At 45.4% G+C, this 27,301-nt stretch overlaps 1 protein-coding gene across 2 annotated transcripts in view; it reads right to left on the minus strand.

The window, feature by feature from the left end:
• TBC1D8 (TBC1 domain family member 8) overlaps positions 1–27,301 on the minus strand; it is a 559,729-nt gene that overhangs the window by 237,640 nt on the left and 294,788 nt on the right. For both annotated transcript variants that reach the window (XM_078658030.1, XM_078658029.1), the window contains exon 5: positions 19,743–19,983. In XM_078658030.1, the coding sequence (XP_078514156.1) occupies positions 19,743–19,983 (241 nt within the window). The remainder of the gene's footprint in view (positions 1–19,742; positions 19,984–27,301) is intronic.

Here is a 27,301-nt window from a genome sequence, read left to right on the forward strand (position 1 = left end):
GCTGATAACATGCTGACTAGAGGTTTGTGGTCCGTCCTCAACGAAAATTTCGTTCCCCAAAGAAATTGGCGAAAATGTTGAGTGGCCCAAGTACAAGCAAGAAGCTCTTTCTCTATTGTGGAATAATGAAACTCTGCATCTCGTAGAGTCCTTGATGCATAGGACACTACGTGTTCACCCAAACTGTCCTTCTGCATTAAAACGGCACCTAAGCCTACATTGCTTGCATCCACACAAACTATACATTCTTTATGGACAGAAAAAGGCTTGAGAAAAGGTGCATTAATAATTTTACCCTTTAGAATGTCAAAAGAAAGTTGTTGATCTTTGCCCCAGACAAACTTCGCTTGTTTCTTCAACAAAGTTCGTAAAGGGTGCACTATAGTAGAGTAATCTTTGACAAATTTACCATAAAATTCAGTGAGTCGCAAGAAGGATAACAATTGTTCCTTAGAAGAGGGAACAGGGGCTTCAGTAATACTTTTGACATGATTAAACTTAGGTTTTATTCCATCTTTTGAGATTTCATGTCCTAAATACTCAACCTTAGGTTGCCTGAATTTGCATTTGTTGAATTTTAAAGTGAGTCCTTTCTTCTGGACATTAGCCAGTACACAATGCAGATTGTGATCATGCTCTTTAGAATTTTCCCCAAAAATTAGGATGTCATCCTGAAAAGCGATGGCTCCTTTGCAGTCAAAAAGAACATCCTTCATTAAGCGCTGAAAAACAGATGCAGCACTTGCAAGTCCAAAAGGCATTCTCAAATATTGGAACATGCCTTCCGGAGTTACAAAAGCTGTCAGTTTTTTTGACTCTTCATGTAACTCGACCTGGTGGTAAGCGCTGGCTAAATCAATCGTTGAGAAAACAGTGGCACCAGTAAGTGAGGAGATTAATTCATGGATGTTGGGAAGGGGATGTTTGTCAACCCAAATCTCTTTATTAAGACTGCGGAGATCCACACATAAGCGGAGGTCGCCGGAACTTTTGAGTGATAAAACAACGGGAGAAACCCAGGGGGAAGATTCAATAGGTTCTATGATCTGTTTAGACACAAGATCTTCAAGGATTTCTTTGAGTTTCCCACGATAAGCTAATGGAACATTCCTAACTCTATGCCTGACGGGAATGGCATTTTCACTAAGGATAATCTTGTGTTTAAAATCAGAAAATTTCCCTAAAGACTCTTTGAAAACATCAGGAAAATTCATCTTAACGTTCTCTATAAAAAGAGTATTTTCTCCCACATCACATACATTCAAAACAGATATATCACCCAAGTAAACTGGGGGATCAGCATTGGGGTCAAGTTTGATCCCAAGAGCACCTTGATGTGGCCACCCTAAAATAGCTACTCCTTTAGTAGCTACATAAACTTTCCCTTTGGTATATCTGTTTTCAATTTGTATGTCAGCCCAAAAGAAACCTTCAATATTTATTCTTTGTTCATTGTATCCTCCAGGGCAAATATCAAGAGCTATCAATTCCCTGTTACTCCATAAGCTTTTAAACAATTTTAGACCAATAATGGAATACCATGAGCAGGAATCAATCATCATGAGAATAGGTTGGTTATCAATAAAAATATTACAAGAAGGAAATTCTTTTTGTTCTGATTCATCTACAGACAAAATGCAGTTAAAGCTATGTAGAACTTCTTCTTCTTCTTGTGAAATATAGTTGACTCTTTGAGAAGAACGACAAACATTAGCAAAATGACCTTTTCTCTTGCATTTGACACACACTCTATCCCAAGCGGGACATCCCCTGTAGTTCCCAAGATGATTCGAACTGCCACATCTATAACAAGAAATGTTTTTCCTGTAAGCAAACTTATTTTCTACAACATTCTTATTTTCTGACATTCTCTTATCACCATCTTTTTTAGGAGGTATTCTATTAGGATTGAATGAATTTGTTTGGTTCTTTACTAATGAGATTTCAGGTTCAGGAACTTGTGACTTTGGTATTTGACCTCTTATCTCAGACACAAATAATTCGGACTGTTCAATGCCTTTCGCAATATTGATTACTGCACTCAAAGAGGACTCTGTCCCTAACCAAAGTCTTTCTTGAATTTTCTTACTCTTTGTGCGCATCATAATCTGGTCTCTTAGAACTTGTTCGTAAGAAATTGTTTCGAAAGCACATGAACAAGCTAGAGAACGTAGAGCTGAAACATAGTTTTCAATCGATTCGTCTTGTTTTTGGACACGGGAATACAACTTAAATCGTTCCATAACAGTGTTTATTTTCCTGCCAAAACGAATTTTCATCTGTCTAGTAGCCTTTTCGAAAACATCAACGTCTCCAGCATCATCTACAGGAGGAAGATTGTCAAATTCTTTAATGCCTGCTCCACCTAGGCAATGTCTAAGGAGAGCTAATTTGCGTTTGGCCGAGCACCCATCTTTTTCCAGAACATCGACGTAAGCCACAAACATTGGGTACCACAAATCCCACTCAATGTTTGGCTCACCAGCAGTTTGGAGGAAATGAGGTGGCGCAGCAATGTTAGACATTTTTTTTTTTTTTTGGAATGAGAATTAAAATGAGAAAGTAAGAATTTTTTATTTTTTTTTAATAAATAAGTCTAAATACCTTGTTTAAATGTTAAACGATCGTCAATTTGTACATCTGGAAATATATTTTAAAAAGGACGAAGGTATGATGAAAACTGAAAATGCTTCGTAAATTTCTTTTCTAGATTGCAGCCGTGAAGAAAAAACCAAAATGGAGGCACGTTGCTGACGTCATCGCGTCAGAGAGGAGAAGGGTAATACCCAGAATGCACACGGCTTCTTTCCAAGCGCAGGAAATGAAGCTACGTCACGGTTGCTAAGAAGCAGAAGACGGAGTTGCAGCGAGCACAAGATTCTAGCTCGATCCGAAAAATGCATTTTCCAACGGTGAATGTTAAAGTAAGTTTAAAACAACATTTCTGTATTTAAAATTGTATAACTCGAATACCTTCGATTCTCGATGCCTGGTTTTCAACAAAATGACGCTGTTAGTGAGGCAGAGATGTTCTCAAGCTTCCTGCTTTCCTTATGCGTTTCCAGGCACGCTTACTAGACAGTCATTTTGAAAAAAAAATTGATTTACCGGAAAATAGGACTCCTTGAAGATGTCACTGAAGTTTGAATATGTGACAATTGAGAAGTGAAGCTTAAACGTGAACGTTGTCCTTTTTATCCTTCTTCTGAAATTCTTTTCTTGGTTTCCCAAACGTCGCCAGTAATTATGTAGTAAATGGGTCCACACGTCGCGTTGTACCAAGTTAGGTTTATTGCAGGATAAGAACAACTTAGACATACACAGCAGGCAGGAGCACGACCGGTAACCATCCAACCGTAACTCCACTCCGCACTTAACGTTCTACCTGACCTCTAACAATTCCAAAGCTGACATCATATTAGAATACAACAGGGTAGAGTGGTATGTGGAAATAAGCATCCTTGAGGTCCAAGGTTGCTAGGAAGTCCCCTTGATTCAGCAGGGGAAGAATCTGCTGCAGTGTAAGCATGTGAAAGTGTTCTGACAGTATATACAGGTTGAGGGGGCGTAGATCCAGAATGGGTCTGAGGGATCCGTCCTTTTTTGGGATAAGGAAGTACAGGGAATAAACCCCTGTGCCTTCCTCCTCCACTGGTACGAGCTCGATTGCGCCTTTTTGCAGCATCACCACAACTTCCTGCTGCAATAAGTGCAAGTGCTCTGCCGACATAGGACTTTGTCTTGGGGGAATGGTGGGTGGAGTTGATGTTAACTCCAAACAATAACCGTACTGGATAAGCTGTCTTACCCACCTGTCTGTGGTGATGGATGTCCAGACTGGCAGGAACTGCTGGAGTCTCCCCCCGACAGGTGTTGGATGGTCGGGGGGCAGTGACAGAGAGTCACTGTTTATTGGCGGCAGAGGAACGGGAGGTGTTGTTTCCTCTGCCTCTGCCCTTGGCACTGTTACCTCTGTAACCCCCTCTACCCTGCTTTGGGTACGAGGATTGTGCACCACCTTTCGCGAATTGTGTCTGTTGACCCAAGTGTCCTCTGGTAACACCACGTGCTCCTGAGTGACGAAAAGTGCTCCCCCTGAATTGTTGGGACTGAAGCGCCCCCATGAACTTAGCAGTTTCATTGTCCTTTTTAATTTTTTCGAGGGTGGTGTCAACATCTGGGCCAAACAGTCTGTCAGGATTAACGGGCTGGTTGAGTATTGTTGTTTGAATGTCAGGTTTAAAGCCTGATATGCGAAGCCATGCTTGTCGCCTTAACATGACGCTAGTGTTAATCGCCCTTGCCGCTGTATCAGCCACATCAAGTGCACATTTTATTGCAGCATTTGAGATGAGCTTTCCCTCTTGTATGAGCATTTCGGCTGCCTCCTTAAACTCATCAGGTAGGTGTTGAAGGAGCTGTTCTAGGGTGTCATAATGCGCCCGATCGTATCGTGCCAATAGTGCCTGTGTGTTTGATATACGCCAGATATTGGCAGCCTGCGCAGCCACTCTTTTGACCGATGCCTCAAGCACTTTCGACTCCTTGTCTGGGGGAGGAGCTTCACCCGTTGTTTGGGAGTTTGCCCTCTTGCGGGCATTGGCGACCACCAACGAATCCAGAGGCAACTGTCCCCGAATATATGCTGGGTCTCCAGGTGCCGGTCTGTATTTCTTTTCAATACGTGGATTCACCACTCTTGCCCTGGTAGGTTCCTTAAAGATCTCGGGGGCATGCTTAAGGACACCTTTTAGCATAGGGAGTGTCTTGACCGTTCTTTCTGAGACAGAGAAAGTGTCAAACAAAAAATCTTCCTCCACCGGGTCAGCATGCATGTCCACATCATGATTTGCAGCGTCCCGCTCTATCAAAGCATTAAATGCTGCGGAATCCTCAGTTGGTGATGTACGTGCACCAAAACCCTGTGGATCCTGTACCATCTGATGACCTCCTTGGTCACCCGTGTCGTCATATGAGCCCTGTTGACCATCAGGGTCATTGTCAGCAGGGAAATTGTACTGGTCATCTTGGTTGTCATCCTCTCCCCCTGACTGGTTTGGGGAAGGTGATGGACTCCTTCTTGGTGGTGGCTGAATAGGTTCAACAAGGGCATGAATGTCCTGTGCCAGCCTTTTCTTTTTTAGTGGAATGACATAGGATTCCAATGGCTGGGAAGTGACCTTTCTTTTATAGAGGGTCAATTTCCCCGTTTCGGCATCGATGTAATGCTCAGATTGTTCTTCTGAGGCTTGAAGTCGATCCGATCGGCCACTTTGCGTCGAGGGAGCTGACGTGTCAGTGATCTTCGGCACCGATCTGAGTGCAAATGCCTTTGGAGCCACTTTAGGTGGCAGAGTGTAGAGAAGCTTGGTCGAAGTCTTCGCAGGTGTGGGAGTTGTTGACGTTAAAGTCTTCTCCCGAATACGTTTGAGGGAGTCGGTGACTTGTTTTGTGAACGAGGCGGAGGGTTTGGTAACCGACGGCCGCTGTTCGGTAGCGTCGGAGGTCCTCGGTGTTGACGAGTGTGCCGCCGACGAATCTTCAGCTCTAACGGCTCTTGGCTCCGTTGTAGGCTGAGGCGCGGACGCCGTTGCTGCAGACCCGGCTTCCGTGTGCCGATGCGTTGTGCCTCCGGCCTTCGGATCGTGGCTCTTAGCCGACTTCGCTTCGACTGTGCGTTTACTTGACGGCGCCGCAGCTGTGTCCGAAGGCGTGTCAACAGCCTTAGTGGAACGTGCCGGAGCGACCGTGCTGGAGACGTGATGGACGACCTTCTTCGGGGACGGGTCCTTGGCCACCTTCAGCTGCGCTGTCGACTCGACAGTTTTCTTCGACTTCGGAGGGCCGGAGGGCGACGGAGTCGATGAGGGAGCAGGCTTTGATATTTTTGTTGGGACGTCGGCCATTTTAGGTGTTGTCGAATCCGATGGTTTCGTTTTTGGTGGGACATCAGCCATCTTTGGTGTAGTCGATTCCGAAGGTTTCGGTTTCGATACGCGCAATAGCGGCTCCGCTGGTGTGTCCGTGGCCGGGCCAGAAGGCGGGGCCGGGGATAGCGGTGCAGGGTCGTGGGTAAGGCCGAGTGGCGATCCCGTGACCTGAGCCTGAGTCATGTAACTTTCGGGGCATAGCTCTTCCTCTGAGCTATCGTCCGCGGCCCCATAAACTTCTTCGTCGTCCCCTACCTCTTCGACGTATTCAAGGTCTTGGCCCTGTCCTTCGACTTGTTCTTCGGGATCGGCCTGGACCTCCGTCGACTGTAGTGAAATCTGAAGATGATGGCTTCGGCCTTCTTCTGCGGGGTCGTCGAATATGTCGTCGGGTGCCGGAGCCGCTCGCTGGGCCTCAAGGCGCACCGCGCGCCGAAGCTTGAGCGTTTTCTTTGACCTGAACTTAGAGCAGGCCATGCAGTTGTCCTCGTTGTGGTCCGGCGAGAGGCATTTATTACAGACTGGAAGCACGTTGATATGTGGATATTTGGATCCACAGACGGGGCAGAACTTGAACGGACTCCGCTCCATGATAAGGTCGTCGGGGTCTTGCTGCGACGAGAGGGCCTCGATGTCTGAAGAGTTACTCAACTCCGCAGAATTCTGACTCAAAGAGCCGGATGATGCTCGAGACCGCACGCAAACAATACCGACGCAGGTAACGAAGGCCTTTTGGCCTTAAGAAGAGACTTCTTCGATTCCGACACGGAGACGTCGAAATCACATCCGAACCCAATGGCGGAAAAAACCAATCTGGGGATGGAGTCGATGCCCATGCGCACTGTAGTCCAGGGGAGGAGCCACCTATCTCGTGATACTTCGAAGACTCTTCCAGGACAACAATGTGCAATCATATGGACCCAACACTAGGCGGCGATCTATGCAATAGATATCAATTTAGCAGCCCACATGCCTCGAACATAGGAAACTAGTTAACAACATGGAAGAACCGTTGGGACGTCTGAGAGTGCAGTGGACTACTGATGGGCTGGAATTAGACGACGAGGATTGGGTGGAGGTGGTTTAATCCCCGAAAGTAGTGGCAATCCAGATGCGGCTTCGACTGGTGCAGCTAAAGATCTTGCACAGATCCTATATCACGGGACCCTGGCTGGTGCGAATGGGGCGAGTGGAGCGTGTAGACAGGAATGTGGAGATCCTGGCACGTTCATGCATATTCTTTGGCATTGTGAAGTCATTCAGACATTCCGGAAAAAAATTCATGACGAGATGAAAGAGGTTTTGGGAGTGGACATGCGTCCAGAGGCTCGGAGGTGTCTACTGAATGTGTGGGAACCCACAGATCTAAATGTGTGCCAGAGGCGATGGGCTACACTTGCATACATGGTGGCCAAACGAAATATTGCATAGCTCTGGGGGGCGAGTCAACCGCCTCTAATCTCTAGATGGGCTGAGGACTTAGATTGGTGTATGTTTAGGGAAAAGTCTGTTTATGTGGCCAGAGGCTGCCCGAAGAAATGGGGGAGAATGTGGGGGGCATGGAACAGCCACCGTGGAGAGATCTGTGAACCGCCAGGGCTGCGAGTGGAATTGGAGGCGCAGGAATCCCCATGATCCCAATATATGCTAATAGTTGTAAGTGATTCTGTATATGTGTCGCGCAGACCTGCATGATGAGTAAACTGTAATTCACCTGATGCTCTTTTGTTTTATATTTATTTGTTAATAAAAGAATTAAAAAACATTTTTTTTTTCATTTTATGGATCAAATACTTTGATTGAGTTTAGATAAATGATAACAAATACCGGACTACAACTACCTGGCCGGCAGGCAATCAAGTGAAGAAACATAACATCTAGCCTCCCTCCCCCACTCGGATCCCTCCCACCCGTGACCAAACACAGAGCCACTGCGTAATATAAATCGAAGGTTTGAGTGCATCACCCACTCTGAACATTGGGCTTGTGCTAAGCGCAGTCACTGTCCAGATCCTACATCTCAGCCAGATTATCTTGTGAAGCCGTAAACCACAATACTCTGAGGTACTTGGGATAAGACTTCCCATAATTCCTGACACAGGAATGTAAGAATCAGGCCCCAACATTCTCAAATTCCTTCCCCTCCTGTGTTCCAATGTCAAAGGGATCTTTTCCATGCCAATGATTTCCCAGATTTTGTGTAGCCGCTGGGACCCTGTTCATGCCCCAGACCCCAGCATCAGCTGCTGCGCTCAACAAGATTATGATTAGTTTTCCTCGTGGTGATTTAAAGGGGTAGATTAACTGGTCCTCCACTCCCAGAATTAAGCATGCAGGAAATTGTAGTAGCTTGCTGTCAAGCATTTCATCTAGGTCATTAGGTTGCTTTTCCCAATACCTAGTAACCGTGGGACAATGCCATAACAGGTGCAGGAGAAAACCAGATGCACCACACCCACACCAGCAGGCTTTGCATCTCCTGGCGAGCCAGGCATGTACCCGCTCAGGCGTGTAATACCAATATGTAGCAAGCTTGCTCAAGGTTTCCTTGACTGATATGCTGGACGCTGCAACTCAAGCTCTTTGATACACACCGCTTCCCATTCTTTAGTAACAAGGTTCCTACCCAGTCCCTTCTCCCATCTTTCCTGCCCCACTGTTTTCTCATGTGAGAAGTTTGTAGATTTTGGATAGGGTGCTTTTGTCTCCTATCTTAGTGACAAGCCATTTCTCGAAAAGCATCAACGGTATGCCAGCCGATCGTCTCACGGAGGAGTGGGTCACCCAGTGCCTCACCTGACTGTACCTGAATCTATCCCCCTCTGGCAATCTGTAATCCTTTTAGACTTGCTCAAAGGTTAGAAGACCCTCCCAATCATACCAATCGCCTATTCGTTTACAGTCTGCTTTCTGACATTTGCAAACATCTTCTTGGCAGGGCCTGGGTGAAGTCAATATTGCCTATCGTGTGGGCCATAGGTGAAGGCACCAATGCCAAGTTCGCTTTCACAACTCCTGTATACCAAGCAAGCAACCATTGTCACTTTCATGAGCTAGACGATGACTCAAGGCCCCGAGATTGGTTTCTTAGGTAATCAGATAGCCTTCCATGTGTGAGCCCCTGTCACTGACTGATCTACAAAAGATTGATATTTTTCACTCTTCCCCAATGCAACTTTACACTACACGTGGAGAAGTGTGGCTCACTGGTTATAGGAGGCCGACCTGGAAGCAGAGGTCAGCCCGGACCAGGGTTCAATTCCCGGCTCGGCGGGGTCTTGAATCCTAAAATGTCCATGGACTTGACAATTCTCGCTCCGGTGCCTACTTGATTCACGGGTTCACACTCTGCGACTCTGGGCAATAGCTTGCTTAATCTCCACAACGGCCCCTCGCGGCGGGAAGCCAGGGGATACCCTGCCGGGGTTATCTCACAGGGGAATACCAGGACGGGTTCCCTAAGCAAGCGCTTAGAGACCGCTTGGTGATTTGCGCTATATAAATTCCTGTACATTTACATTCCTGTACACCTGAGCAGCGAAGAAGTATAGTGTGATGTTAGGGATTCCGCGTCACTCTCCTCCACTGGCCGAAACATTTGCCAGTCTTGCATTTCACCGAATACTATCCCTTAGATAAAGTTATTAAATAAGCATTGCATGGGTCTGGAATGTGTGTCTAGGGTGAAGAGGAGACATTTTCTGGGCTACAAATAGAAATTTGGCAGCACCGTCATTTTGGAGACAATCCCTAAAGTCAGTTTTCAGTTGGGTTAGAAGATCGGTGTAATTCTTCATGGATGTTTAGGCCACACCGGGTATGACTTTCAGTCCTAAATAGACGATGTGCCTCTTTGCCCATTGTAGGGAAAGGCTGGCCTGCATTCTTGCCTGTGTCTCCTAGGGAAGGGACAAAGGGAGCATCTGCGATTTATGGATGTCTATTTTAAAGCCCGAAGCGTTGCCGATCTCCTGGAGTTTCGCCACGGCTAGTGTAAGAAAGCCCTTGGGATTTATCACCGCCAGGACGTCTCTTGCATACATGCATATTTTGTGGTCCGTGTGCCCTATCGTCAGTCAATCCTTTCACCTTTGCGTTCTACTGAAGGGCAATGGCCAAAAGACTACAAAGACTGTATGTATAGCGCAAAGGGCAAGGGAGGCAAGAGGCATCAACATATCCTAATGGGAGATGTTAATGCCCCATTCACTTTAACCTTGACAGGAGGCACCTGGTAGTTACTGAAGACCCAGGCAATCAATCAGTGACCAATGCCCATATGTTTGAGCATTAACCGAAGGTACTACCAATGAACTCGGTCGAACAGTTTTTCAGCATCCACCCTTAGCAGACCCACCTCCCTACTCATTTGACCCACTTTGTCAATTACACGTAGCAGGTATTATTATCTGAACAATTACGGTCCAGGATAGAGACTGCCTGATCCCGGTCCAATAAGATGCGCATGCATGAGCCAAGACGAGCTGCCAGAATCCCAGTTAGCAGTTTCGCGACGATATTGAGCAAAGATATTGGGCGGTATGAGGAGCACAACTGGGGATCCTTATGCTGCTTAGGACTTATGGCGATAGTTTTTGAGTGAGTTATCTCTCCCAATTCCCCCACAGCATCAAACAGTTGGCTACAGATTGGAGCTATATCTTAGTAATATGTCTTGTAGAACAGGGCTGTGTAGCTATCTGGGGACTTATGGGTTTCATTCTATAAATGCCCATTACCACTATTTTTATAGGGTATCCTAGCGTTTTTATTTGTAACTCGGTTAGTCTAGGAAGGGGCAACCTGTCCAAGAATCTCTACATGACGTCACTCAATCAATCAGGGATTGTAAAGCGCTGCTACTCACCAGGGAGGGTCTCAAGGTACTGTGTGTGTGTGGGAGGGGGGCGTGGGGGGGCTGAGTCAGCAGATCAGACTAAGTGGTGCTAAGTTCATCTGAAGAGCCAGGTCTAGAGGTCCTTCGTGAATTGCACCAGCGAGGGTGATTTCCTAACCTGGTTGGGCAGGGTGTTCTATGTCTTGGAGGCGAGTTAGAAGAAGGACATTCCTCCGGTTCTGGCCTTGCAGATTCGTGGGACAGTAGCCAGGGAAAGCTGGGGGGAGCGGAGGTGTCTGTTGGGTACGTGGAATGAGAGGCAGTGATTCAGGTATGCAGGTCCAGAGTTGTGAAGGACCTTGTATGCATGGGTGAGGAGTTTGAAGGCTCTTCTTCTGTGGACTGGGAGACAGTGGAGGTTGTGGAGGTGGTGAGTGATGTGGCTGCGACAGGGATGTTGAGGATTAGTCTAGCTGCGGCGCTCTGGATATTCTGGAGTCCTCGGAGGAGTTTCTGGGTGACGCCAGCATAAAGTGTGTTGCAGTAGTCGAGTCTGCTGCTGATGAGGCCATGGGTGACTGTCTTCCTGTTTTTAGTGAGGATCCATCTGAAGGTCTTTCGCAGCTGGCGGAGTGTGTTGAAGCAGGCTAAGGAGACGATGTTAATTTGGTGGTCCATTGTGGATGCAGAGTCCAGTATGATGCTGAGGTTTTGTACATGGTTCGTGGGGGTAGGGGGACTTTCTAGAGCAGAGGGCCACCAGGAGTCTTGCCAAGCGGAGGTGGAGGATTCCAGGATAAGTGCTTCTGTCTTGACAGAGTTGAGCTTCAGGCAGCTGTTCTTTATCCAGGAGGTGATGGCTTTCATTCCTTTGTGGAAGTTGTTCCTGGCAATAGTGGTTTTTATGGTGAGGTAGAGGATCAGCTATGTGTTATCGACGTAGGAGGTTATGTTGTGCCCATGGTTCCTGACAACGGCTGCGAGGGGGACCATGTAGACGTTGAAGAGGGTGGGGCTGAGGGAGGAGCCCTGGGGTACTCTGCAGCTGATCTCTGTCGGTTTCCAGAGGTACGGTGGGAGTCCAACCCATTGTGTTCCTCCAGTGAAGAAGGAGCAGACCGAGTTGAGGGCCTTGTCTCGGATACCAGTATTGTGGAGTCTTGTGAATAGGGTGCTGTGGGAGACGGTGTTGAAGGCCACCAAGAGGTCCAGGAGTATGAGGGCCGCAGTTTTACCCTGGTTGAGGAGGGAGCAGATGTGGTGGCGAGGAGGGCGGTCTCGGTGCTATGATTACTTCGGAATCCGGACTCCTTCTGGATAGTCCCTTCTTTATATGGGATGGTTTAGAAGTAGTGAAAAGCCTGCTGAATCTCAAAATGTGTGAACTAACGTGCCCGTAGCTACTCTGATGGAAGTGATATGGCTCTTGGATATCTACACTCCCAATTTACAAGCCAGTAGCGTCCCAGCTTTATTGCCGCCCTTAAAACAACTATGCTTCAATCACCAAAGCCCTTACTTCTTCCTATCCATGTCTAGAGCCTAAAGCACTTATAATCTGCCACAAGCAGGGAGGCAAATTTGTCTCCGCTTGTGACCTTATGGACCTTAAGGACATTTACTAGGGTGTGTAGGCTAATTCCTCCTTTTATTTGTCCTGTAGTTTGTGAGAAAAAGAGGCAGTCCAGCAATCGCCAGTTACTACGTGTGGGGTTAACTCTTGAGGCGAGAAGCACCGCCCCTACCTGAGCGTGGACTGACAGCGCCAGTGTGCCTATTTCGGCCTTAGTCTCTAGGCCCAAGGTGGATGGTTTAAAATGGTCTCATTTAGCATATATTTTATGCACAGCTTAGACGTATGTACAAGCACCAGATATCCTCTAACTTCATCTTCTTCAGCCAACTTTTCCCATTCCGATAGGGCTGCTATTTGTGCAATATGATGACCAGACTTATCCTGGTCATTAAACATCACCAAATTGAAATCCCCACCTAGTATCACCTCGTTATCTAGTGAGTCCATGATGTGGGTCTAACAACCATCCTGAGGAGCCTCTTCTGGCCTATGTTGGGTGTATGAACTGATGTGACTGTAAAGAACAACTCTGCCCCGGGCAATCTCAACATCCTACAATCTCCTTAAGCCGCTCCAGAATGAACTGGCCAGTAGGACTACTACTCCACCTTTTTTTGAAGCCTCTGAGAAAAAGTATTGCTGCAGAAACCCTTTAGAACATAACCTGTGCCAATCCTTCCAGAGTCGGTGGGTCTCGAGTAAGAGACAAATATGGCAACCCAAGTTTCTAAGGAGTGATAGCACAGTCCTGCTCTTCCCTGGAGCATTGAGGCATCTAACAATTAAGCTCAGGATTTTATAACATCCATACCACTTGGGAAGGTACAAAGAACCCAGTATTGCATTCTGCATTGCACCTAGTCCCATCCCATGGCTACAAACCACTCACTTTAAGAGGCAAGCAAATGTAAAGGGCTTCTGGGTCTGGCCCCCACCTCCTTCAACCTCACTAAATATCCCCAACTTAGGGAACAATGTCTAAAAATCAACTATGTCAAATCCTTGCGAATGTCATATCAGAGCAAAGGGCCAACATGCAAATCTCGGTCCCGTGAGAGTCCAAACTCCAGACCGAGGTTCTTTCCAGTTTGTCTTACCCCTAGACTGAGCCTTGACTGCTGTACCATCTCTGTCTCCGTTGCTCGCCTATGCTCCAATGTCAGGGCAGCTGACTGCATGCCATCAGTTACTCACTGTCCAGGCATTTCTGTTGCCTCCTTGAAAAATCCAGCACCGCCTTTCTCTCCGCCGCCACCATGTTTATCACTGGCCATCCATGTTTATTGGCAGACTGCACCTTTCTCCACATTCCAGCTCCTTGTCGGCATGACACTGTGTAAGATGGCTCCTCTGAGGAGAGCGTTGATGAGCGCCCTTGATCGCCAGGGTCTCCACTAGCAACTAAAGCTGGTACTGAGAGCCCATCTATATTTTAAGTCTTTGCTTTTAAGAAATTCAATAACACGGCAAAACCCTCCAAGTTTCTGCAAACTTATTGTGGACATAACTTGAAAAACTGCCAGTTTCTGAACCTAAAGACTATTTGATCCACGTTTCTGGCAACCTCCATAATGATTTCCTTATGGTGATAGTAGTGGAGGCAGATCAGCAAGTCTGGTGCCTGCTGTGAATGAGTAATTCTCGTGTTCACCCAATGGATGTGATCCTGTATGATCTCTCCTTCTTCTATAGTTGGCAATACAAATTTAAACAGTCTCTTCAATTAGCCTTCTATTACGTCACCGTCAGCTGTCCAGGAGATTCCTTTAATACTTATGTGTGTCACCTTGAGCGATTCTTAGTGTCTTCAAACAATGCATACAAGTCCTCCATTCTGTCTTTCAGCGATATAAGTTAATGGCGGAGCAGTTCCATTTCTTCTTACTCACATGCGTCAATTGTTTACTCCAACATCATCACTCTGTCTCCAGTTGCCTTCATATCATGCATGAACACTTGTATGTCAGAACGCACCTCCTCTCTCAGTGTTGTAATGCCCTCTCTCAATCTACGAAAGAGTGCCTTCATGAAACTGCTAGTGACCGCTGCCGCCTCCTGGTTCTCGGGCGACTCACTGATTTCCTGTTAAGTTACTGCACTCTAGGGCTTTCAGATCACGTAGAAATAGTAGTTGAAGGATCAGAGTGACTCTCGGCCACCACTGCCAGGAGAGTGCCTGCCGCCCAAGTTAGTGTCACTTCCATTTGGGCTGGCTTGAGCTCTATCGCTAGCCCCTGCTAGTTTATTTTCTGTGGGGCTCCTGTGTTCTTGGGCCCACAACTAATATAAAGGCCGAAAGCCAGGTTCCAGGACGCCCAAAAGGCATCAGCTTCCTGGATGCTAAGGTTTCTGGTGGCCCCACGGAGGATAAAAAAACAACAGGTGATGGACAGAATGCAGAACAATGTCATACATTCACCCCAGTACAGAGATCTGGGCCTAAATCCATCGATTTTTTGCTCACCATGCCATTCCAGTTTGGACCCAGCCATATGCAAATTAGTCTTGACCCTGTGCCCCATGGGAACAGTCCAGCCCAAACCGCCAAGCCAGGTCCTCCCTGGACTTGAAACAAGCATCCATGGACCGGTTTAGGGCTTTCAGCCCTCATCAGCCTGGATAGCTTGATGCCAGCTGTCAGAGCACAATCAGAGGTGTCTAGCAGTCAAGCAGTAGTCTTGGCATCCTGTTTTGAGCATCACAGTGTGGCTAGCTCTGCAGCCTCTGCCAGAACTCCTGGGCCCTTGACCACTCCTTCCTAAACTCCAATCCTCGCCGACCCTCTGTTGCTGCTGAAATCACAGCCAAGGCCCTGGTGCTCCTATTGGCTCTCTCTGCCCACCTGTGACAGCCCAACAGAGAAGAGAGGGCCCAGATCAAGTGGTCCATTCTCTTCTCCACTGGAGTTCCCACCAAGATCCACAGCTCTCTCCTAGGAGCCAGTCTGCCCACACTGCCGAAGCCTATGCTCTCATCATCGTACCACTGTTCTTCTCAGTATGCTAGGCCCATCTACTTCGGCATTGCAAGGTCATCAGGGAACAAGCTTCTTAGCAACGGAAGCAGCCTTTCGTCATTTCAGGGATCATCGCCATTTTAATGGCTAGGGCCTTATGGGCGGTCACTTCCTCCAGCTCATGGTGGCATCCCATATCTCTCTTATGTCCTCTCTTGCTAATTTACCTTCGGGTCCATGCTGCCCGGTCACAAGCAATTGCTCCTCCGGCAGGGAGAAACACACTTTTCCACAACCAGCTCAGGAAGAGGAGCGGACAGAGAATCCGATCGCGCTGCCATCTTGGCTGAAAATGGAAATCCAGGATTCTAGTTTAAACTGCAGCATCCTTTTTGAACCAACACTAACAAGAGAATGGGCAGATAGGCATAAGCAAAAGGAACACAAACAGCCCAGTGCTTTAAAGACCCCATGCTGACTCTGCTATTGCACAACACTGCTCTACAGATCCAAAGTGGTTCTTTTGGAGTTTGTAAGGGAGAATTAGTTCATATCTTTAAAATGACCAAAAGACAGCCTGCTGCCTGACTTCTCAGGGAAATAGGCAGATAGTTTGTGAATTTAGTAAGCATTCCCATGATGGAGAGCTAGGATTACAAGCAACTTCTTTTTCTTCACAGAGCCTTTATGGAGGATAGAGGTGTGGCGCCGCGGCCAGGGTGACTGACGCTGGAATCTGGGGATCACGGTTTGATCCCCGGCGCCAGATTAGCCCAGCACCATGTGACTCTGGGCAATAGCTTGCTTAATATTCCCAACGGCCCTCACCGCCTGGAGACCCTTACGGGTGATTGTTCGCGCTTTACAAATGTGGATTATTATATTCATAAACACTGAAGAGAATGACAACCTACTTCAACAAGATGTAAAATTTTAAAAGTATGAGGTGGACCGAAGTATTACAAGTACTCTTAATTAAAAGATTCCCAGTGGTGCCTGACAAATTTGTATGTTGGTTTTGAAAACAGAATATAAGCAGTACAGCCTCTTTGCAATATAGACGTATATGAGAATGCCTACAGTTGCTGCTTTTCCTATGATGTATGATACAGATATGTCCTTTTTCTGATGACAATGAATGATCGAAGAAATCCACCACGATATGGACTGCTGGAGTATTGGCGTTCTAGTAATGTATAGGCCTGTAATTGACAAAAGGGTCATTACAATTTATGATGTCTTTGTTTTTGTTAAGACACCATCGGAATTTAACATCCTGGGTGTAAGTGGCTATTGTTGCTGCAGTAGAAGGATTTGGGGAAAAGAAGTAGCCAATGATATAGCCCAATTAATAGTAAATCCTGAAATTGCGTACAAAAGAAATGTTTTCAAAATATAGCTTTAATCCCACAAAATTGTTATATATGGCTTTTGGAACAAAGGGCCTCAATCTCACTAACTCTACATGCAGATGTGGTTGCTGCCAATAAAGCGGTTTTCCATGAACTGTGCGACACAATGGCTTTGTGCACTGGTTCAAATGAAGGGCCCAATCATTTAGCCAGTACTAAGTTAAGTTACCATGGAAGGGCAGGCTTTCAGGAGTGAACATTTAAAACCATCCAGCAAGCCCCTCCATGATAAACCTCAAACAAGGCACACAGCAAACCAAGATGAGCTAAATACAATAGAAAAGGTAAAAAAGTGTCTCTTCTTGGCACTACACCCAATCAATGTTTTTTTTTTTTTTACACACACTGTACACAGAACCTTGTCATTTAAATGTAGAAAATTACCTGGTGGAGAGTCTCTTAGCTTATTCATCACCATTCACCACTGCTGGAATTTAGAAACCAGGCCAAGTACAAACACTAGAAGATGTGTGGTGGTGTATTTTCCACTAACCCATGGTCAGAATGTCAGCTTTGCAAGATAATCTCCTATGTAGCTATTACGACAGAAGTAGATGGTTGAACTAACACTGGTGCATTCACTCTGGGCAATCAGGATCATTCTAGTCTTAGCTTGTCTGAACTTCACTGTCACCCATGAAATGCAATCCAGGGGTTTTGCGGAAAACTTTAAGATATAGCCACGCCCAATCAAAGAATGAGAGTGCCTCTTCTTATCTGAAGACGGTACAACCAAGTCTAAGGCGTAATCGTCAGAAAATGTGGTCTTTGTTCTGGTGTCCAGTACTTTTGCAGAGCCTGGCTGAAGTTTATTTAGTCGCCGTTGGAGTCATAAAAATCTACATGGTAAGTTCCAAAAACTCTGGGACTAGTAGAACCAAATATGAAAATGCAATAACGAACAGAGGGTTGAGGCAAAAGCAGTCCGCACTTGTCAATAATATTCGGGAAGTGAGTACTGGTGTTGGAATCCAAGGAGGACATCCCTCTCTACTCCATATTTGGAAAAAGTTCCAAATCAATCTTTTTTTTTATTTTTTTTTTAAATTATTTTTATTGCAGAAACACAGAAAAGTTCACCATACATCGGAGCCCCACAGCTCACTCATGTTAGAACAATTATGTAGTCTCACACGGCCATTCAGCCCACACCCCGGAGGTCGGGCGGCAAATATCGGCCCTCCATAGAAGGCACTTTCACAATAACCAGTGTAAGATTCAAGGATACTAGAAAGTTCTGCTTTTTTTTTTTTTTTACTTTCAACCCCCAACCCTCCCTCCCCCCCAAACTGTACACTTTTAACTCACACCCTGCCTGCGTCACGGAATTGGTAGCTCCCCCTCCCCCCATCCCACTTCCCCGAGCACGAAGCAATAGTTCACATTTCCCGAACTCCCCCCTCTACTCCTGGTCCCCTTATCCCCATATCCATGGCTTCGTATTATCTTCAGTACATTTGTCATATTACATTAGCGGTCTCCCCCCTCTCAACTCCCCTAGTCATCTCCCCTGGTACCCCTCCCTCCAATCCATGATACTGTCTCCACTTGGCCCACACTCTGCGGAACTTTTTGGGGCAGCCCCTCGCTTTATTGGTTACCCTTTCTGCCGCCATGTAGAGATCCAAACCACTCCTCCATTCCTCAATGTCTGGTGTCTCCGAGGCTCCCCAGTACTTGGCAATATCCCTCTTTGCCACCACCAGTGCTAGCACCAAGAAAATGAGCAATGGTCGTGGCAAGTCCACCTCGGTAGTCATGCCTAGTAGGGCCAACTTAGGGTCCAGTGGTAGCTCCGTCTCCAGAACCTCCCCCAGTTCAGTAAAAATGTGTGTCCAATAGGTACGTATCCTGTCACAATCCCAGATAGTATGAAAGAAGACTCCCCGTTGCTGTTGGCACCGAAGGAATGCCGGGTCACTTATTCTTCCCATTTTAAGGAGCCGTAGTCTATCAAAGTACGTTCTATGAAGCACATTGTGCTGTATGAGTCGTAGCCTCGATTTGATTGATGCATGAGGACGATCTCCCAGTCCAGATCTTCCATCGCTCCCACCTCTGCCTCCCATACGCCCCGTAACTTAGTCAAGTCGCCCAGCATGTTATTGGTCAAGGTTTTATAGGTGAGGGACACCGCCTGGTTACATATCTGCTCCTGGAGGAGTCTGCCTTCCAGTGGCGCATATTCTGGTATCTCTGCGAGCGCGATGTTTTGGTTCCAAATCAATCTTAAAACACAAAGTGGTTCCGCACTCAACAGTAAAGTCTGTGCGATTCAAATGGAAAACACTCTTTGTATATCCATCGATGGTTATATAAAGACTGTTTTCCATTTGAATCCCACAGACTTTACTGCTGAGTGCAGAACCACTTTGTGTTTTCAAAATATGAGAATTCTAAGATCAAAGAGAGTGCTCTTACTGAAAACAAACACTGTTTAAAAAAGCATTACAAAAACACTGATTGCACCACCATCGTGTGGATTTTACTGTATAACCACTTGAAAAACCACTCATAGTTTTGGGAATGCAGGAGAGTTCAAAATATATACATAAGTGAATATTTACACTGACCAAGCCTTGTCTGAGCCTGCAAAATGATACATGGTGCAGAAGATTCACTAAAGAATCTTTTTGGAGGGGTGTCTCTGTTTTTGACTGTATAGTTTTGTACTAAAAAACAGAGTAGAGGCACCAAAGAGTAAATAATTTAAGCTCAGCCAAATCAATTTCTACTTAAGGTAGTCTGACAGTTCTTCTGCATCAAGTTAAGTACTTCTGATGCATCAAATGAAGTTTTTAATCAAAAGCATATGCCAATGATTTAGAAATCTTCAGTGTTGCAATCTTGCAGATTTATAGACAGCACCAGCAAGTGAACACAAGAGCCAGGAATGAGTATGACAGGGAGCCAAAATATAGATATATGAATTGACCGAACAGGTGGTTTTTGACATTTTAGGTAATCATTAACTAGCTTTTGTTTGCAGACCTGCTTTTAAAGAGTGGCAATTTCTGTCTCATTGGCTTACCTCTTGGTTATCTGAGATGGATCCTGCAGAGTTGGATCGAGTTCAAAAACCTCATTATCTAGCAGCCTCCGAAGAGTGACGTCTGCCAGCTGCTCCATGATCTGGTAGACCTCATCGATATTGAGGAACATGGAAAAGTCCCGCTCCTTACCACGGGCAGTGATGCGGATTATGTCAGTCATCAAAACATTTGTGGTTCTCTCCAAATTTTGGACATCCACCCATGGAATCACAAGTTTCACTGCAATTTAATAGAAAGAAGTACATTAATGCATCAACCTTTCTTTTTGTAAAGATTTCAGCAACATGCACCTAAGGCACTATATTTCCTAGTCAGAACTTTAAAAGGAAAGAAATTACCAATGTAGAAAAGAGAAAATGAATACATCATTGTGACTTTAACCTCCTAGTCAAGGAACAAACTCTCTTGGACCCAACCTCGTTTAGGGGTTTTTGTGATGAAAGGTGATCCTTTCAAAGCGAATACTTCACTCACTCATGCTGACAGAGCTGGATTTCCCACTGGCATGACTGACCCAATGGCGTGTGGTCTGTTAGGGGATAATAAACTGCATGCTATTGGCAACAGATTACAAATATAATTTACGTTATATCTGATCTCAACTTGACATGCCCTTCTAAACATCAACACCCAAGTTAAATCTGAAAAGGAAGAGGATCCAGTCTTAGGCCTTGATTGAGAGTTTGATGGATTAGTAGATGGTTTTTATCCCACCAGGTGAGATAAATAGCACCTATTTTGAGATTTGGGGGCTAACATGGATTTTGGTGCATAAAGCACCAAATCCTGCATGCTACAGTACATACTGTACCATTTTCCCCTGTCAAATTCCATCAGGCTTGGCCTGTTGAAATTTAACGGCGATTGAGGTATTTAATGTACCCGGTTCACAGAGCTTCACTCCTTTGTCATGCATCCTGAGAGCATACAGTAAAGGACAGACGATGGACTAACCAATTAAACCCAATCATTCAGAGAATGAAGAACTGACTCCTGCGATGACACAAGCTGAGGAACAACTGACCCCGAGATTAGCAGAGCAGCATCTCATGAGTGGGAAAATTGAGAACTATGTAACATAGGAAATGCCAAAGAGTCCCGCAACAGCATCTTCCAGGGAATCACACTTTCCAGCTTTGTATGTCAGAGACCATATAGAGTTGAGGCTTCCAGAGGATGTGTTGCCGTCCCCTTTCCAAAGGAACATCCACACCATAGGTGCTTTGTATTAAGGAAGGGCATCAAACAAATGCCATAATTCTTTCTCCTTAACCTCTTCGGTGTTGAAAACATCCACCCTCTGCATTGACGCTCAGGTGCGGAGGACGGCTCCAGCACATACTAGCACCAACCCAAGGGGGAATCGCTGGTGCTCAACATGTGGGCACCCCCGCCACATGTTGCCACGAGGGTGGAAGCAGAAGCACTTATGCTACCACCCATGTCCACTTCTCCGGCACAATGACGTTTGTGCTCTCACAGCGCCTCAACATCTTCATAAATGGCTGGGGAGGAGCTGGAAGCATAGCCCTGCAAGAGGGCTTGTGTTGGTAACTCCTGTGCTGAAGGAGGGACTGAGATGGAAGGGACACACAGGGAGAGTAAATCGTTTTTACTTCCCCCCCCCAATATATCTCTTCAGTGTATTGCCCACACATGTTCTTAGTTTTTCCTTCCCACTAGGGGAAGATCACACTTTTATTTTAGGCCAATCAGCTGACAGGAGGAGGGTGGAAACCCACTAGATACCAGAGAATAGGTTTCTCTGTGTGTGTGAAATGGTGTTTGTCGGGGTGTGTGAACTGGCAGTGTGTTTGAACTGGTATTTGGCTGACAGTCTGCGTGGAATGGCAGTATGTGTGGTTAGCACTTGGATGGTAGTGTATGTGAACTGGCTTTTGGGTGGCTGCTGGTGTTAAGGTCACTCCGCTCTGGGGTGTCAAGTTTTTGCTTCAGATTTGTACCTCACTCATGGGGACAGACTGGATAATTGGGATGCCGATCGGCCACCAGGGGCAGACTTCATTGTGTTTTATAGTGTCAACCGTTTTATTTCTTGTCATCATTTGCATTTGTGAAATTTATGTTTTATTTCTCCTTTTTAGCTTTGTAGTGCAAAGCTTTTGATTTCCAGGGTGGTGACTCCTGCTTGCAGTTTCGGCATGGGTAAATCTGCAGTTTGCTTAATTGCATGTGTTTCATAAGTCAATGGTTTTTGCTAATGCTCACTTCAGATTAGCATTATTGCCTTGCTTAAATGAGTTTTTATAATTGTTGTAATCACTGTAGCATATTTAGCGTATGTTTTATTGTGTTTGAAATTCACGTTTGGATCTGTATTGTGCGGTTTGGTGTGCATTTTTTTTGTTTTTCCTTTCTAGGGGATATCTTTGGTTCTTGCTGTGTCTGTGTAGGGTAGGTGCAGTTTATCCTTAGCCTAGCTGTGTGTGGCAAGTGAGAGGTATTGTTTTGGAGAATAAAGTTATTTCTGTGGTTTGTATTGATAGTTTTTTCCAGATCATTATATGTCAATAGCTGTATTTATTGTTTGAGACAGACACAGATTGTTGAGTTCTAATGTGACTGAGTGTTTTTTATTGTTGTCTTGTTTGTTGATAGTAGTTTCATTAGTAAGCATTATGGTTGCCACAGACAAACCACCCAGTAGGTTGTTTGCTTCTTTTTGAACATGACTCCGAGACTGACTCTGCATCTGAGGCAGAGGACCAAGTTGAAGATTCTGGTAGTGGATTTTCTGTCCAAAAGAATCATCTGATGATGAATCCGCTAATAATGTTGATGAAGTGTCTCTTTTAGAGGAAGACACTGATATGCCGGTAGTGCAGTCAGAGCAGGCTTCCTACTGGAATTGCTGAACACAGGAATGCCACCTAACATAGTGCAGCCTGTTTTGCCTGCCTTTAGTCATGTTGCAGGGTGTAGAGTCAATACAGGGAACTTTTTGTCTATCAGTTTTTCCAACTGTTTATTGATGATGCATCTCTGGATGACAATGTTGAGCAGACTAATCTGTATGCAGAAGAGACCACAGTGCTACACTTAAGACCAACTATAGAGTTACCCGGTGGACTCCCACACATCTCCATGAGATTAAGCAGTTCTGAGATTTAACTTTGTTGATCAGATTGCTAAGGAAGCCATCACTGTATTTATATCAGTCTACTAGTTGCCTGTATATTCTGCCTGCCCTTGACCATTTAGTAGATCGTTTTTCATCGATTTATGCTCCTGGGAATGATATATATGTGTGGATGGGTCTCTCGTCCTGTTCAAGGGACGTTTGGTTTTCAGATAATATAGACCCAGCAAGAGAACATGTTATGATATTAAGCTGTTAATCCTGTGGGAAAGTGCCACTGGATATGCGTATAATTTCAGTTTGTACACTAGAAGGGATTCTTCAGTGAAAGAATTTTGTGGGAACTCACCAGAGGACGTTTTAATAAAGGTCACTATTTATATGTGGACAATTTCTACACAGGTAAACAATTATTCATGGAATTGTTCAAAGTGGGCACTGTGGCTTGTGGTACAATGCACTCGAACTGTTAAGGTTCCTCTATAGAGCTTTTGTGTAAAACATGTTAAAGTGGACAGAGTAGAGCCTTGCACAGTAATGAACTGCTTGCTTTTAAGTTTTCAGACAGAGGAGATGTTAACATGCTCACAACTATTCATGATTAAAGCATATTTATCTATGACTGTTTGGGGTCAGGTAGCATATGTACATTTTAGACTACAACACACATATTGGAGGTGTAGATAGATTAGATCAAAGGTTGGAGCCTTACAATGCAGCTTGAAAGTCATACATCTGGTACAAGGAGTTGCCTGTTCATTTGTTTCATTTGGCATCCTTCAAAGCTTATGTTGTTTTCAAAGATTGGTCTCCAGATTCCATGATGAGTTTTGTACAATTACAGTAGTCTGTAATAGGTAGTTTTGTTGCAGTCGAGCAAGCAAGTGTGCTCCTAGAAAGGAGTGGTGGAGGACGTGGCTCCATTGAAAGAATGCCACTATCCTGAATGCATTCCTCCAGCACCAAAAGAATACTTTCCTTGCCTTTCCTGTGTCCGAAGAGGAATACGAAAGGAGAGCCGTAAGTGCCCTGAGTGTCCTAATCCTGGCCTACATGTACCCACATCTTTTAAATCATGTTGACCGCAACTCAAATATATGAAGTAGCCATGAGATTAAAAGGGAACTGAATGTGGTCTGTATTGCTATATATTTTTTATTTTATTTATTAGTCCTCAATGGTATACACAGCAGGCATACTGGAAGCTGGTCTGGACCGTTGAGAAACGTCCACGCACGAAAGTGCGATAAAGAGCATCTAGTGGAGTCCTCTCTCACAGACGCGATTCAACGCGGATATCGGATCCCACTGGGGCCAAATAAATTGGAACGTATTCACCTTTCCCTGCCTCCCATGGCCAGGACGGAAGTACAACCGGCACAGAGGTTTATCGGCTATTATTCGCGTCAATACAGCCCTAAGGCAGTCGTGGGTTAGTCCCAGATGACGAAACACAGTGTGGGCCGGATAAAAGAATGGAAATTAAAACAGAAGAAATTTTTGCAGACTAATATTGTGCAATGTCCTGTCTTAATAAATGCAAGGGATGAATATTGTAAGTGTGCTCGGGCATGCGTGTAACTACGCTTAGCTTGAGCTCACAGGCTTTAGCGCTTTGCGACCTGCAGCACCCAGCCAGCCAATCCTCACTAATGTTACATCCAGCTCAACATCTACCCTCTCCCGTCTGGTATGTGTCTACTTCCCCATTCTTGGTGGTGAGCTAGGCAACAGGCAGTGGAAGAGCCGCAAGCAAAAAGGCACAAATTTCTCGTGAATGTCATCAAGAGTTGCCAAGCCAGTTTTGCACCGCGTAAAAAAATGAGGTGGGGCAAATAAGAGGTACAGTAGTTGCACTCACTAAATATTTTAAAAACTCTATGTAAAGATTATCAAGGACTTTTGGGGGTATGTTTAAGCCATGAGGGAGCCCTCAATGAAATTCTACGCACCTTTCAACTACTTATTGAGTTTATAAGTTCACTGTTAATCAGCAACACCCAAGTTAGGGCTAATTTTAAGAGAGATTGGTTCAATCACGACTGCGCAAAGACTCAAAAACAATTCCTACAGGCTCTTAAGGGTAGTCCAAATCAATCACTGAAATTAGAGAAGCCAGAGCAAATTATAATTAGACCTTGAAACTTGGTAAACAACTAATTAAAAGAAAAGGCCTTGGCTGATTTAGAGATGGCTGGTAAATGTAAAGATACTGGTGTGTTTTGGCGTGTGGTGAATGCATCACATTTTAGTTCCTCTAGTTTGAACACTTCTGATCTGATATGTCCTGCGATAAGAGGTCGGAATATTTTTCAGAAGTTTTTAACTTCAATCAAAGAGAGATAGGTGAGGATTTGTGGACTCACTGGTACAGATGGGCTCTATAGAGTTATTTGAACACTTCATACAGGTTCAGGAGAAAGGAGACTCATTGCCGACAGCCTTATCAGGAAAGATCCAGGACCGGATGGAGTCCCAGTCGATGTTTTTAAAAGTAATAACTCACTTCAGCCTCTTTGATAACAAATATGATAAGGGCAGCTATTGTTGAATTTTTCCCGTCATCCTGGTCGGAAGAAATTATAGTTCTGATTTTTATTTGTTTTAAATAGGACCGGATTCTCCCTTCTTGATATCGCCCAATTTCTCTGCTCAACTCAATGGTAAAGGTTTTAAGATGAATTCTTCTTAACAGGCTGGAGTGTTGGGCAGACAAAAAAGGGATTATCTCTGAAGTACAGTATGCTTTTGCCCTAGATTGGTAACGCTAGAGCAGTGTCTCAACCGCCTTTTGTTTACGGGTAAATATACTAGGGCTAAGAAGTGGTCCCTCTGTATGGGTTCCATAGACTTAACTGCAGCATCTGACTCTATGCATCGGTCTAGTTATAGCTGCTAATTTGTAGACCTTGACTAGGCGGTCTGCTGATGGGGGCCTTAAAGTCCCGCACCTTGAGTTGTACTATTCTGCTGCTCAATTGCAATATGCAGCTCGGTGGGTGGATCCTTCCGATAATCATGAGAAAAGGTTGTTGCAGGGCAGGGTGCAGGTGGCGCGCCTTTCAGAGTTATTAATGGAGGGTGCAGTGTTTCTTTGGACAATTATTTAATTGTCTGATATACGGCCATTTAGTGGCATAGGTTTGCCCTGTCAGTTTTGAGGCAGACCTCGTTCCATAGGGAACTCCTGGTAGGAATTTTGAAACCCATCAGATTACTACTGGATAATATGTCCTTTCAGGCCTGGCGTGAGGGTGGTTGTTAATGGCTAGTGGATTTATATCCAGATGAGCATTTTATTTCTTCTGAAGAGGCTTGCAACACTTTTCAGATTGGCCCTGGTCACTTTCTGCAATATGCCGGATTGGCAGACATCGCTAAATTGACTTGGGCCACATATCCTGCGGCCCCTAAATCTACCCGAACCTTGGGTATTATGTTGACATGTGGAGGGGGCCGGTATATGATTACGCTCACTGACAGAGACTGGAGTAGAGTTAATGAAAGTACTCCTACGGTGTCCTGTAATGCACAACTCATTAGAACTTTTTGCATAGGTCTTACATAATGCCATGGGGATGCCAGAAATGGGATCCTACCCGCTCAGCGTTATGCCCCTTATGTGGAGTACAGAGATATTGTGCACGGGTTGTCCCTGAAATACATAGGGCAGTACACATCAGCTTTGATTCCACTCCGGCTTCCTGCCTCCTCTGCAATATTATCTGGCCAAAGGGCAAAAAATGTGCTATAAATTCTTGCAGTTGGCTTTGGTGCGCGTAGCTATCACCTGGCTAGGTGTACTCCTACGGGAAGCTAAAAGGGGCCACGGCTCCATGGAAGTGGTCAGAGCATTGGAGGGTGTTATAGAGGAGCTACGAAAGATCAATGATAACTCAGACGATGACTCAGTCCCAAGTAGAGATGAGGATATCGTTGCACCACAGTCACCAGCAGAGTAACACACTTGAGGGGCTCACTCGCTACTGTTTGGGGTCTCCTAGAATGCTGAAGATGCACACCTTCTCTCCCAGCAGATGCAGCAGGTCTACAACAGGTACCCAGAGTGCAGTGGGCCCACACCGGCACCATGTTTGCCCTCTGCTCTTCACTCTCGCTTGCATTTACGCAAACACTTAATTATTTGCCAGCCTGGATTGGAAGGGATGGGTGGGGGGTAGTTAGAGGGAGGAGTGTTGTTCATTGTAGTCTGTCTGGCTCATTGGTCCTCCATTTTGAAGGAGCAGCTGTTGTGGAAAGGGTATATATCCTAAGTGCACCAGGGCTGCATTTGTTATTAGAGGTTTGCACCCTCCCAATTACCACTGTTGCTCTGCAGCATTGTTTATGAAAATGCAAATAAAATAGGTTTACAAAAATACAATCTTCCTTGACAAAATTGCAAAGAATGCTTAGAAAGTCTTCCAAGATCTGGTC

Source organism: Lissotriton helveticus, chromosome 8 (assembly GCF_964261635.1).
Source record: "Lissotriton helveticus chromosome 8, aLisHel1.1, whole genome shotgun sequence".
Lineage (NCBI taxonomy): Eukaryota > Metazoa > Chordata > Amphibia > Caudata > Salamandridae > Lissotriton > Lissotriton helveticus.